The 14,800-nt window shown below is 39.9% G+C and overlaps 1 protein-coding gene across 8 annotated transcripts in view; it reads right to left on the reverse strand.

Annotated features, from left to right (window-relative positions):
* Positions 1 to 14: 14 nt before the first annotated feature.
* The window catches only part of Atpalpha (sodium/potassium-transporting ATPase subunit alpha), a 76,356-nt gene continuing 61,570 nt past the window's right edge, over positions 15 to 14,800 (reverse strand). For 7 of the 8 annotated variants that reach the window (XM_085484351.1, XM_029307131.2, XM_085484354.1 and 4 more), the window contains 3 exons: positions 6,654 to 6,828; positions 6,251 to 6,483; positions 15 to 6,046 (listed from right to left, as the gene is read on the reverse strand). In XM_085484351.1, the coding sequence (XP_085340477.1) occupies positions 5,926 to 6,046; positions 6,251 to 6,483; positions 6,654 to 6,828 (529 nt within the window). In that variant the 3' untranslated portion in view covers positions 15 to 5,925. Of the gene's footprint in view, positions 6,047 to 6,250; positions 6,484 to 6,653; positions 6,829 to 10,167; positions 10,263 to 14,800 lie in introns of all 8 variants that reach the window. The other variant, XM_085484349.1, reaches the window with a different exon arrangement.

Raw genomic sequence — 14,800 nt, forward strand, 5'->3', positions numbered from 1 at the left:
AAAAAGAACCGAGATTTAAATACATTATATGATATAATCTTTATCGTAATTTTTATACACATTTACAAGTCGCAGATATTTCCTCGAGAATTGTAGTTTCGTTTGCAAAATATTTGAACGGTTCATTAGTTACTTTCTAGTTATCGTAAATTTCTAATTGATACTCTTGAATATCTTTATCTCAACAACAATAATACGATAATATAATAATTACAAATACAACAAAAAGTAACGATTAATAATAATATAGCGAGCTCGTCACGTGTTTGCTCCTATTAGACACAGTCGCAAAAATGGCGCGCGCAGTTTCTTTTTTTTTTTCCTTTTTTAATTTAATTTTTCGATGTCGGTCGAAGAGAGGAAAGATGGAGGAAAAATGGAAAATGGGAGGCCGCTCTATATATTAATTATGTATTTTTTATTTAACATCAAAAGTAATGACACTTGGGTTGTATTCGTATCTCAGAGGTTGCGATGTATTTTTCACATGTGTGTCGCGTGTGTAAAAACAGAACTTATCGAATAATAATTAATTAATTGCGAAAGGGAATCGTCAATCGTCAATCAGAATATAGATATAGCTGGTGGAGCGGTGTAATAGTAACGTGTCATTTTTCCGAGCGTGTAAACCCGTGTTTCTCTCTCTCTCTCTCCCTCTCTCTCTCTCTCTCTGTCTGTCTTTCTTTTTTTCTTTCGCTCTCTCGCTCTCGTTCTCTCATTCTCTATACGCGGTGTATTACGTGTACAGATGTGTGGTATACGCGGCGTTTGTAACGCAAGAAAAAAAAAGAAGAAACAGAAAAAAAGGAGTGTATATACGGATAGACCCGTGAGACGAAGAAGCGATCCTCTCTCCTCGAACGAGGAACGCTTCTCGGTCGAGGTCGCCGTCGTTCGCGCGTGCGATCTGTTTGTCCGTCATTCAATTATTTAAAATATATATACAATATTAATAAAACATCGTTCGCCTTACATTTTTTCTCTCTCCCTCTCTCTCTCGCTCTTTTTTTTAAACTCTTTAATCGTTCAATGATTCCGACGCGATATGCGGCGGACTGTGCAAGCGCGCGGCGCCATTTTGTTTTTTGCGAGGATTCCTTTTAATTAGAGTATTAGAGAACACAAAGGATTTGAAATGAAAAACTGCGTTTATTTTTTATCAGTGCATATATGTATGAATTTATGTTTTTGAAGAGAATGACGAAGAGCCACGTTACATGCCTTAGAGCTTATTTTTAAAAGAGGGAAACGAAATGAGATAATATCCACAGAGATATACGCATATACATATACAGGAAATATCCTTCTAGGGATTCCTCCTCTCGCTCTCTTTCTCTAAATCTCACGAATAAATGTTATAGTAAGCGTGTAAAAAGCGCAGCATCTTCCTGCATCAGTCCACCGCAAAAGGATTGTGTGGTCTTAGACCGAAACTTTCTCCCCCGCCTGTGTCTCGGTTTCCACCCTCGTTTTGTCTTCCCTCCATCGTCGCATCACTCTTTTCTACTCTGTTCCTCATCTTTTTTTTTGTTCGCTTATACGTACTTTGTTTTTTTTCTTCAACAACACGATCTAGACTAAACCATATATAATAATTACATCTAATAATATCTTATTGTAACATGTATTATTATTATTATTATTATTTATCATTATTATTTATTTATATTATTATACTATTATATTTTATTAATAATATTTAAATTATTAGCCTAAAGTAAAGAGGCGGCGCACGACGGCAAAGCATTTTTTTTTTTTTGGGCTCCTACGGCCCCCCTACAGGCACGGAACACCCTGTCGACAACGCCGCGGATCTTCTCCGTAGCTTCAAAGATATCCACCGCACACATACGCGCAAGTATGTTCCTCTCTTTCGTTCTCTCTCATTCTCTCTCTTTCATTCTTTCTCTCTCGATCCTGCACTTTTTCATTCGCATCCAATCCGTAAAAACGGCAATCCATCAAGAATAACAATCGCGCACGAGAACGTTTTTACGAAATTTCCCCGCATTTTCGTTGTGACAGAAGCGATCGATCTTTTTACGGCGCGAGAGCCGTGTCGCGACATTAATAAAATCGCTGTCTCTTCCTAAAAAGTACAATTTTTCTTTTTCGCCTATATAATATAACGCGGACAGAGGAGGAGAATTTGGTTGGTTGATCGGCGTCGATCGATTCGGAAACGCCGCGATAAATTGGATGATAGCGTCCGAATTTTGAAAGATTCTTCTTTTTCGCGCGATGCACCGATCGGCCGATGGATACTTTTGAAACGTAAAATTCTCGAATTCCAGTTCCCGATGTAACGAGCTCGCGCCTGCGATCCGTCTCTATCCGATGCCTTTTTATCCGACACTCGTGCGTGACAACACTTCGCTTCGTCGATTCTCTCCTCCGCGAGAAAGACGACGAACGGGAACGGCCTGAAACGATAAGGGTTGAGAATGTTTGAATTTTCATTCAGGCATTTTCATCCCTTTCCGTGAAACCGTCCAAGGTCGCCGGAATGCAATTCGCGCCATCTCCCGTGCGAAAGCGCAACAGAGCAAAATCGGTTCGCGCGAGAGGTCGAGGGAAACGCCGGGCCTTATTAAGGGCCCGTCCTGGCGGCGAGATTCGAGGCACCGGACGGAGGAAACCGGCGAAGGGAGAAACGTTTCGCGTTGTACGGGGCACCTCGAGAACACGTCGATTATTGAACACTTAGGGTAGTTTTTTTGGGCCTGGGCCGCCGAGCGAGCGTCGCATGTTCACTCATCGAGTCCTCCCGCGTTCGCCACAATCGATCGACGAGGACGCAATCATCATTATCAGAATATAGAATCATCATCTTCGCGGGCCATTATATAACATGATATAATTGTAACAATATAGCCACGCGCAATTTGCTCCATTCTCTCTTTGTAAAAGTAAACGATGAGTTGGATTTTGGGGATATTCCGCGACGCGCGAAAACGAAAGAAGCGTCATTGTTCGGAAAGTAAATGGAATGATTAATTATTTGGAGAGTCGCCACGACATACATACGAGGGTGTCCTTAAATTAATCGCGTTTCTATACAATTCTTTCAACGATACACGCGACAAAGCTGAAAACGATGTTTTAAAATCCTACTGTTTCGCGATTATCGATTCTAATTATTTTCGAAAAGTGGAGAGAGAGCGTATTCATTCATTGATCATCCGAAAAAAAGTATCCAGATAAATCGTTTATCGTTAAAGGAAAATTCGTTCGCTCGGATAAAAAAAAAAATAGCACCCCGATTTCTCGTCCTGCGGGCTTTTCTCGCATCGACCATCAACGTCGCGATCGCGATTCCGAAGCGAACGCGGGCAACGACTTAGAGAGAGACCCACGGGGGAGACGAGAGGAGGAAGGATATAATTATATTCGTGTGTGTACATAGGTTGCGAGATCGCGTCGATGAGAAAAGTCTCGGATCGTCCCGGGCCAGGGAAAAAAAAAGAAAAAAAAAGTCGCGTGGCAGGCATTTTAAGTCACCGTTGTGTGTTGTTTCGATACTACATGCACAACGTACATACACGCGCAAGCATACACACACATACGCAAGCAAAACACGGACAGCGCGCTCGCCGGCTGGCTGACGAGAGAGATCCTACACATTTTTTTCGCTGCTACACAGAGCGTTCCGCGTTGCGGGGGGGTCAATGATTTATAGCGAGCTGTCCCGCTGGCGTTTTAAATCTATGAAAAACTAAGAGAAGGAATTTTTTATATTCTTCATTTAGCTTTTACCTAAGTAAGAACATTTTTTTACTCGCTTTCTCTGCTCCGATCTCCCTTTCCTTTCCCGTTCTATATCCCGCATCCCTTCTCTAATACAAAGTGCATTCGTGTATTATTTCCCACTATCCTGCCTCGTTAAACTTTTTTGTTATCTCTCTTATCATCTCTCCCTCTTTCGTTAATCAATAACGTTTTATAATAATTCATTTATCCTCTCAAATGGCATGCGGCAGGTTTTATTTTCTTTTTTTTTCTCCGGTTCGCCGGCAACCAGGCCGCGACCACCCGCCGCACATTTACTATCCGCCCGTGCAATTACATAACATATCGTTTATCAGTTCGTATATCCTCGTCAATTTGTGGTAGTGATTCTGTTGATAATTATTTTACATACGTCCACATATATAGCTTCTCTCACCGCCTAATTATATACCTCTTTCCATTCTCCTGCTGCTCGATTACGATGGGACGAACCACCCCACTCTCCGTTGGAATTTACCCCGATCAACGCGCACTTTTTTTCCATCCTATCTGTCTCCCCGTGTGTTAGTGTGATATTATCTTCGAGCTAAGAGTCATAACTATACTGAAACTACGCGATACGTCTTTGCCGTTTTCGTCCTGACAGCTACACGGATTAAGACTCAAAACCGAATGTGTATGTCGTTTATTTAATAATAATAAATACTGCGAATGCGGTTTTATTTAATTATATCTTATTATTTTTTTTTATTTCATTTAGTTATTTATATAATTCTCTCTCTCTCTCTCTCTCTCTCTCTCACTTTCTCTCTTCCCTTTATTTTAGTTATTTTATCATGACGTATAACTATAGACCGTGCCGATATATTCTCTGCCATATCAGGTCCATCGTTACAATTAACAAGTAATTAGATTTTCGTACGAAGTATATATTTCGGTGTCACGCGAGATGCCTAAGAATTTTTTTTAACGGTTCTCCTGTTATATTGAGCACTTTTTTCGGTTTGCTCTGCTCCCCTTGGTTTTTTCCGCGAGTCTCTATCTTCTTGTCGTCGACCTAAAATTCTTCTCAATGGAGGGCGTGTTGTGTGTATATGCCGATCTTTCGCGTACCGTTATTTTGCGCGCATTGATCGACGATCAACGAAAGCCTATTATTATAAAGTTTCTTGGTAACGCAAAGATGTGCTACGATAATACGCCACTAATAGTATAAGAAGTCGCGTGAATGTAGTAATTCGCATCCGGCATAAGACATAAGAATGCACGTGATTCCGTGATTCTCTGTCGCGCATTTAACGCCCCGGTCTCTCGAGCGTGTGTCCATTTCCGCTGCCGTTCCGGACTTTCATTCTCGTTGCCGTTGCGGCATTCTTTCATCGCGTTTTTTTTTCTTTAGGCCTGACACTCACATTGCATCAATCGCATCGCGACGTCACCAAGCGACTCTTCTCAATTATCTCTTTCTCTCTTTCCTTCGTTCCATCTTCGAACGACGCTTGTGGAATATATCCCGTCCAGAATCTGACGTAGTAGTAGTAGCAGCAGCAGCAGCAGCACCAATCATCACCGGAAAGCCCCGTAGTAGTTGTATTGTTGAACGCAGAGCAGAAGGCGCGACTTCCCAATTGGCTTCCCATGATTCGTACGATGGTGACTGGTGAAATTTCCTCGACGAATCCTTCTTTTTTCTCTCGAACACCGGATCAATTTTTTTGAGACTATGAAATCCGGCACGCAAGCGTGCAAGCGATTGTTGGCAGCAAAGCCAGAACGACGAGCGTGCTCTTTGTACCTCGCGCTGTATCTATAGCGCTAAAGGGTCTTCTCCACGTCGCGGAGAAATAGTCTCGCGCCCTCTTTCTCGTCGTGAGAGCAAGCACGAATCTCTGCGCGTAATCATCCTTCGTTGTCCATCCGTTGCTCTCCCGACACGTGACTCGGACAGACCCAGTAGCACGTTTCGTGTGAAAAGTGTTATATATCTGTTCAATATGAGTGATTTATTTATTTTTCTTTTCTTTTATTAGGTGTATCTTTCAGGTGTGAGTATGCGTCTCATTCTCTCTCATCATCATTCTCTCTCTTTCGCTCGCTCTCTCTCTTTCTCTCACTCTCTTTCTCTCGCTCTCTCGTCCGTTCACTCGTCCTCTTGCGCGCGCGCTCTGCATGCGTGTGATTTAATCCTCTTTGCGTTTAATAGTAAGTTTCTTGCTCGAGCCAGCCGCCTGGATTCCGGCGGAGATAGAATCGTCTCGTTTCGTCATAAATGAAGATGGCGAACATGAACGGCAGAGCTGGTAACCACCATACAAATCTGCAACGTTACATATATGGGTTATTGCATTTTCCAGTTGTATCGCATTATACACTGTCAATTTGAAAGTCGAGTTTAGATTGAATTTGTTTAGAGCGTTAAATGTATGAAAGAGAAATTTATGAATAAAATAAATCATGATTAAAGATTTTTGTATACATATGTAAATTTGGATCTTGATGCGCAAAGATGAATAATACATACTTGAGTGGGAACATACGGAGACCCTTGTCCATACCAGGCGTGTAACTTAGGAACGCAGCAAGGGCGGTCTCGAACACGAGACCAAAGTTCAGAGCCCAGTTTCTCATTCCCTGATGAATAATCGAGTTGCGGCGCGTTTTGCAGACGATCAGATCAGCCCATTGCACAATTACGATCGATACGAAGAAAGCTGTGTGGCAAGTGAACTCCAGCGTTTTGCGATCCCTATAGGTCTGTTTTATGTTTTGGTAAAAAGATAAATTTGCACAATCAGTTATAACTCTCTCTAATAATATATATGAATATAACGAAAAATTTAGAATAGTTTGACTAAAAATCAAATTAAATTTTTATTTATGTTCTTTTTTTCAGTTATAGACAAAACAGTATTGATCGTGCTTACCCATTCTTGACCGTAGCTGTCAGTTAAATCGTTGATAGCCTTAGAGTCCCATTGCTTTCGGATGCCAAACAGATACAAGGGCAGGAATCCATTCTCAGCCATAATGACAAAGTAGACGAAGAAACCGGCTGCAGCTTGGATCATACCGATTTGACCGTACGCCATCGAAATAAGCCTAGATGCAGATAGACTCGTTGAAGAGCATTCTCCTTTCGGGAGACCAATGACGCTGCTTTATGTTGGATTTCGAGGAATCTTTATTCTTCGCCGTAACGTAACTTTAATGCATTTTACAACACGTTTCCATCCTCCGAAAGTAATTCTAGATTTTTATCAATATAGCATTCAATGGTTCGCGATCGACTTCAAAAGCTCGAAAAAATTAAATTTTAGGTCAAGATTTCCACAAGCTTTTGAGAAAAAGGGGTACATTGAGTGCAGACTCCTTTTAAAGTGGTTTTCGAATAAGCTGCATTCATTTTGCGAAATTTTTTCCCCCGGATTCTCGGTAGAGAAACCTTTTCAAGTCAGCAGACGGCGTGTTTTCAGGATTCCTCGACATCCCGCGAAAGCGCATTCGCCATCGATCGTCCGACTTTGGCATTACTTCTAATAAGTCAAAGTTTGTGTTAAAGTTAACGGAAGCCATAGTCACCGGTTAGGAGCAAAATGCAGATTACTTACCAACACACTAGGCGGACGGTTAACGATCGGTTCTCGACAATAAGATGCATGCCACATAGAGCGAATAAGGACAGAGACGGACGGATAAATCAGACAGACAGACAGACACACATAGTTGTCGCTTGTCGGTTCTCACAGTGACAAGCTGCACCGGTTAAAACATCGAAGCTGCCCATTTCCTAGAGTTACCTCGCGCTACCAAAGCTTACCCCGCGCACGTTTCCAGCCCGTTGATCGTTAGCATTAATACCAAAGCGATTTAATTGGCATACTAGTATGCCATAATCGAAAAGTTCAAAGCAAGTGACCCGCAATAATAATATGCGAGGCTTTGTAAATGTGACTCTTACAAGATATCCGCTCTTGCTTCGAACGTCTCGATTCATTCACGATAATCTGGCTACAGAGAATTTTTCCATCTCATGCAATATTATCGATAGTTACTAAATAATCTAATAAGATTACAGGATACGAGAAAGAAGATGGAAAAGAGATGGAAATGAAAATTTCTCATTTTCTTTAGGCTACAACTAAAATTACACGAAAGCTACAAGTCGACTGTTGTAAGCCAGATTATCAATACAATCAAACCATGTTTCAGTCTTCGTTTGTTCCTGTTATTATATCTGCAATTAAAGTTATACTAAACTCTACGAGAGATTACTACGAGTAATCGATTAATGTCGTCAAAGCAATTGTAAGACGCATGCAATGAGAGAATATCTGTGCGCAGGGTCGAGTTTGGAAGCGAATCGCATGCGACTGCTTCAGCAATCATAGTTAGTCGAACTGAGACGGTTTAGTGGTTCCGGTCCTCGTCGAGTCCGGAAAGCGCAGTCAAACGGAGAAGAGCCTGTATAGTTTTAGCGAGTTAGCGGTCGCGCAAGCGTGCTCAGCTGATACGAAATGTCAAATGTCAGAGAGAAGGGCTGCAGAGCGGCAGCGCGATAAAGATCGATATCCAAGGTCGTAGATCACGATCCAACATCCGTAGATCGCGTTCGCTAAGAAAGAAAGAGGCTGCGCGCGCTCAAGCTGTGCATTTTCGTGCTTGTCGCTCGTTTTCAAAAGCTGCTCTCGGCGATCAACACCAGAGTTGCGTGCTCTTCTTCCTCAATGAGAAATATTTAAAAAAATAGATCAGACAGCGAAGAAGAAAACAGCTTGAGATGAAACGTGCATTTTGCGAAAAAATCGTCGATAGGCAATCGCGAATTCGCCGTTTCTCTGGCGAATGCTTTCGATGATGTCTAACACTCTCGATCTACCGTATAAAAATCTATCGAACTCGTATCTGTTCCTGGAAAAGTTTTTTTTTCTATAAAATTCGATTAATCTTTATTTTATATATTTATTTTATATTGAATATTTTGATACTTTATTGGATAAAATGAAATTTCCAGAAACAGATGTGTGAGTGTGTGTATCCATCGAATAACATGACTGATAGATTAGAACTTGATGCTGTCAATATCGAAATAGAATTTTCCCACATCTCTCCATTATTTTGGATATTCATTATTACTCTATATTACGAATATTATCAGTGTAATAACTGATTATATAATCAATTATTGACAGCACAATATTGATGTTTTCGGTGTTTTGATTGGAATTCACTCGCGATTTGCGCGCATACACCTAGTGCAACGACTAAGAAAAATTAACACGTAGATAGTTCAAAGCTAAACGATTAGATCGCAGCGTGTAAGTATGTGTTAATTCGGGTGAAATATTCTAAGTGTAAGATTCTAAAAAAAGCATTCGGCATTCTCAACATCTGATAATTTTTCTCTATAGGTCAAAAACTTGCTCTGTGCTCTATGCTAATCAACTAGATTCCTAGAGTCGGGCGTTGCTTCTCCGCAGAGTGTCTACTAATTTAAATTTATTCTAGGACTCGAGATCCTTAGGAAGAAAAAATGCCAAGATTTTCATCGTTTCATCGATAAATCAATTTTAAAAGATGTAATAATTTTGTCGTTCGACCGATTTTTCCTTTTGAGATGCATGCAAAGTTACGAAGAAATGAAGTTTCAAGAGAGAAACTAGAACAGATACTCGATTATCAAAGTCAGCAGACACTCTGCTATTGCGTGTATTGTCGTGTGTAAACATCGCGATCCAAGTTGCAATCGCACAATAACTGGGCCAGAAATGGCGTGTATTAGTGCACCAGGTGAATCGAGTAGGTACACATGTATACACAATCCTGGGGCGAGCGATTGTGAGATCACGTCTAACTTTGGTCGCAAGATACATTTGCTGTGTATATTACGTGTAAGTTTGGCCTCGTCGGAGCAGTCAATCGCTGTTGAAAACATAACGTTACATATGCTATCGATTTCAAACTTGATTTCCATCACCGTTACATTTCAACAAAGTAATATTTCAATATACCACGTAATTCTTAATCCTTATTAATCCTTTGTTTAGCATTACTCTAATTAGCTGATTAGTCAACCTCTTCTAATCTATCCTCAATCGTTAAAATAAGTGTCTCAGGCAACATTAACGTTCGCTCATGCACTGGGAGTCGAATTTGTGTCCTCGGTTTAGTTATATTTCGAGTCTCTCTACTTGCTAGACAAAGGATTAATCAGGTCTGACCATCCCGACGGGTATATTTGTCCGTGCGATGTACTGGTAAACGTATACGTGTTTGTGTTACGTGTACATGTGATACAGATGGATGCGATAAAAACGTGAATAAAAAACGTGTGTGTTTAAATTAGTCTTGATACGATATGGATGTGTGAGTGCAATAGGTTTGCAATAGAGGTTTTTTGTTTTTTTTTCTTTCGGTTAGGTGGGTAATTGAGAGACCCACCTTCGGTTGACAAGATTGTCTCTGTAAGGATCGCGTGGCTGCCGTTTCATAATGTCCGACTCCGGTGCCTCGTAGGCTAGCGAGATGGCCGGCACCTGCCATCCACCATTGATTAGAAAGTGTACTAATTACCCCCTCCCCCGCCCGCATTACAAAGAAGTTATATGCGAGAGATATATGTAAACCGCATTATGATACTACTATATTTTATGCACACATACACTCTCTCTCTTGGTCAATGCGTATGTACGCGCTAGTGCGAGCGAAAAAGAAAGAAAGAGTGAGATTTGGAGATTGCACAAGTCAAACATATACGGCTTACGGATTCTCATGGAAAATTCTCAAAGATTGATGTTTCTAAGGTAATTGTTGAACAAGGTAATCGTCGCGACCGGTTTCGTCCTAAACGCAGCCTATTTTGCAGGAATAAGTCACTTTTGCTGTTCAAAAAATTGCGTTAGAAAATTGTGCCGTAAAATTGCATTAAAGTGTATAGCAGAGAGAGAAAATCTGCGAACAGTAGCCAGTGTATCTGTGCATCGGATTAGCGCTGCGTTTAGATAGATGGCCTGGAACAATCGACGGAAAAAAAATTTAAAAAAAAAATCATTTGTACCATATCTGAAGCGAGTGAAAATGAAAAGTCACAAGTAAAATTGCACGCGCACACGTGAACCTTCTGTTTTTCGCTTCAACGTCTCCTTGTGTTGCGAATCTCCAATAGTCATCCTCTCGTATTTTTCAACTGAATCGTATCTTCAGCGGTGCTCGATGTTCCACAATATGAGAGATAAAGAGTAAAAGTGATTTGAATGTTTTGCAACAACTTTATTATACGTACTAAGAACTGGACTAAAAAGTTGTGCTCTAATCAATTCTAAAAATGTGTACAGAACTATAATTTCAAAAAAAAAATTAGTTCTCAAAACTATAGCCTGAGTATCATAAAAAAGCCTAAGAAATCTAAGGGATAAATGAAACGAAATGTGTCGAATATCGAGCACTTCTGAGATTCAGTTGAGAAAGCTCCCTTCTCTTTCGTGTACACTTTGAATACGATCTCGAGCATCGTTTCCGTTAGTATCGCGGCGGCGAAACCCCCTGATGCATATTCTTGTCTTTGTAAAAGACTCCGTTTACTAAAATGACAAATTATCCAAACATTCCCATAAAGTAAAAAGAATCGCGCTTGTCCGCTTGCTCGGAAACACCAGGGGGCTGCTGCCACCACGCAGCATTTTTCCCACGTTTCTCCAATTAATATATGCATAATGAAAATCTCCCGATTCCCCCGGTTTAGCAATTGTCGTTTTTGCACATGTATGCAGTCGTTTCAGCACCCATTAGAAAGTTGCCAGTCGCAGAGTGGGTAGAGTAGGCAGCGGCAGTAGGCAGCGCATTACAGAATAAAACGTGAGAGGACTGTAAAGAATAAAAAACTGCAAGAAAAAGTTCATGACGCTCAAAAATGTACAAAAGTGTCTTTCTCTCTTTTTTTTGGCGGTGATATATGGTGGCAAGTAGAACAAACGGTATAGTAAATAGTAGTAAGTATAGTAATAGTAATATAGAGTAGTAGTAATAGTAGCAGCGGCAGCTGTGATATATAGTAGATAAAACAGTAATGGCAGTAAAAATTCAGTAACTATAATAAGTAACGATGCTGGCTTGTGGTTGTATAGTAATAATGATAATAATAAGACTAGTATAATAGATCAGGACAAGAATAATAATGATAATAATTACTGAGCATCAAAGATTTGTGTAAATATATATATATATATTTTACATATATATATATATATATATATATATGTACACACATGTCTATTTATATGTAAATACAGACTACTCCCGCAAGAAGACTACTACAATTCGAAAAGAGTATTTTGTATTCTCACCTTTGTAATTATGGAACGCTATAATATGTCTCCAACAATAATATAAAGTCTCAAAATTATCCAAGCACGTAAAATACTCGAGTCAACTTGAACGAAAATATGACATGCTGTCGAACTATAACTATAGATAAAAGTGATTCGCGCTTTTGTGAGATTTTTTACTTTTTGATTTGCAGTAATGTTCTTCCAGGAGTGCGATATAATGTACGTGTAAGATCGATTAGAATTCAACTAGCTGATTAAGATTAAGCTTCGTCGACTCCAATGCGAAGCATTTGTTAATTTCCATCACCGTAAACGCGTTTCTTTGCTCGAAGCAAATCCTCCTCGTCCCTTCCCTAAAGCAATTTCGTCGACGAAACTTGCCTTTTTTCGCTGTGAAAATGACTAAGAACGATCGTTGCTCAATTGCGAGATTGACTGAGAAAGAAAGAAAGTGAATCGCTTGATGCAGAATCTGATGCATATAGCTTTTCTCTCTCTAAGAAAAATCTAGATCAATTCTAGGGGAAAAAGGGGGGAGAAACAAGTCACGAGAAAAAGAAAGGGAATAATGAGAAAAATATGAAATGCGCGCACAGGTGATGAATCATTCGACAAAATCTTACCGTTCTGCATCCATCGATTCGATCGATCACACAGCTGATATTAAATTGTATCGCTGCGTTTCAGAGTTTCTTTTCAAAGTCTTGGACGAAAGCAAAATAAATAAAATATCCTACAATAATTTCAAGTTGGTGATTTGCAATAATAATTTCGGAACAATCGCAACAATCTCGTCCTTGTTCATTTACATGTGTATTCTGTAATGTTGAACCATCGGATGGATTTTCGCCAAGCGAAATGTGAATGTGAACCAATTCCAAGTTGAAAAGAATTTCATTTTCCCGAGCGAGGCGCAGCAACGATAAAACCTGGCCCGAGGCAATAGAGGCAGCCAGGAACAATGGAGGTAGATAGATAGATAGATATAGATAGACAAGACAGAGGTAGATAGAAGAAAAATGAAGAAAAGAAAGACAGAGTTACATACAGAAAAAAAAAGAAAGAAATATATCACGTTTTTCGTGTGTGCACAAACCGACGTATTAATGACAATTCTATTCTATCGTATAATGCTATTCTACTTAAGTATTTACGGAGAAAAAATAGAGAGAGAGAGAGAGAGAGAGAGAGAGAGAGAGAGAGAGAAAGAGAGAGTACTACCGTTTATAATCTACAACACTTTCGAGCTTCCGAGCTAAAATAGTATAATAAAAAGTCTTCAGAGTCTCTATATCGTTCAATGTCGCTTGAGTATCTCTTCGTGTGGTATCGATGACGACGCGAAGCAGGTCCACAAACGATCAAAGTAATAAGTATTAACAAGTCGAGTTGCACATTTACGATATAAACACCACACAATATTCACAACACAATATACAAGTGCCCCTTGCTTTTAGGATGTGTCACGATTTCAAGAGATTTCAAGAGGAAGGCTAGAAAAAAAAACTGATAGCAATAGGGCGCGGAAGAATGGTGTGAAAAAAAGAATACAGAAAATAGATGAGAAGAGATATAGATGTATTATAATAGTAGTATATAGAAAAGGTGGAGAGATATAGGGATGTGGCGGTAAAAGAGACAAATGCCAAATTTGTCGAATAAGAAAAAGAGGCGACAGATAAAATACCAAAGGGAACGATCACGCATGCGAGTTCTCACAACGATGCTTGTCTATATGTTCTTGTGGACGTCTCAGCAACCCATATACACCTCAAGCCAGTGGCAGTTCACGACAGGATGACGACTGCAGCGAGGAATTATAAAACAACGACGAGGAGCTCTCGACAAGAATAAAACTAGAGATAGTAAGTAGTAGAGACTTATATATAAAAAAAAAAGAAAAAGATATATATATAGATATATATATATAAAGAGAGGCTTTACAATAAGAGATTGGCTTACCTTCAGCGTAACGAAACAACACTAATACGATCAAGGATCATCGTGATGGAAGCGCTTGTGACCGTTAATTTAACAGGAAGAGCAAATTTTTCGACAAGGAAAAATCTGCGATTGCCCGTCTCGCAATTCGATCGTCTCGCGACAAATTAAAAAAAAAAGGAAAAATATGGTTCCAACAAGTATATCACAAGATCATCTCTTTCGTGAAGATAATACGGAATAATAAATTCGAACTACTTCTTTTTCGTAGAGATACAAGCCCCGTAAGAAATAATAAACGACAAATCGCGGACGAGCAAGCGTGTCGTGTAACGAGATTCAATCCAGCTTATTGTTAGAGAGCGAGTACAGAATAATATGAATAGAGAGAGAGAGAGAGAAGAAGAAATATCGGACTGAAAATAAAGCTCGCGTGTCCCAGCAACCAAACACCCGTTGAAGTGTTGCATCTGCGTGCACCATTTCCCATCATTGTTACCTTATCCGCATTTTGTCCTAGCGTGTCCGACTCGACAACAACTCGATAGCGATAGGCTTGGCAAATTAATCCCTACATCGCGTGAACGTCAGTCTTTCGAGTGACCTTGGCGGCAATGACCAAACTACAGTTCATAATTTAAAAGGGAAAAGAAAGCATAAACTTCTTTTCCTTGTACTTGAAAAGAAAATATTCGAAAGAGACAAGTACTTGCTCGTTGAAATTATGTTTAACGCGTAAAAATGATTATGAATGGAACACGAGAGATCAATTTGCCCGCGAATCGTTACCCAGAGTTCACAGTTCC

The sequence above is a fragment of the Nylanderia fulva genome, unplaced genomic scaffold (genome assembly GCF_048542155.1).
Source record: "Nylanderia fulva isolate GAGA-0341 unplaced genomic scaffold, ASM4854215v1 Scaffold3, whole genome shotgun sequence".
In the NCBI taxonomy this organism is placed as follows: domain Eukaryota; kingdom Metazoa; phylum Arthropoda; class Insecta; order Hymenoptera; family Formicidae; genus Nylanderia; species Nylanderia fulva.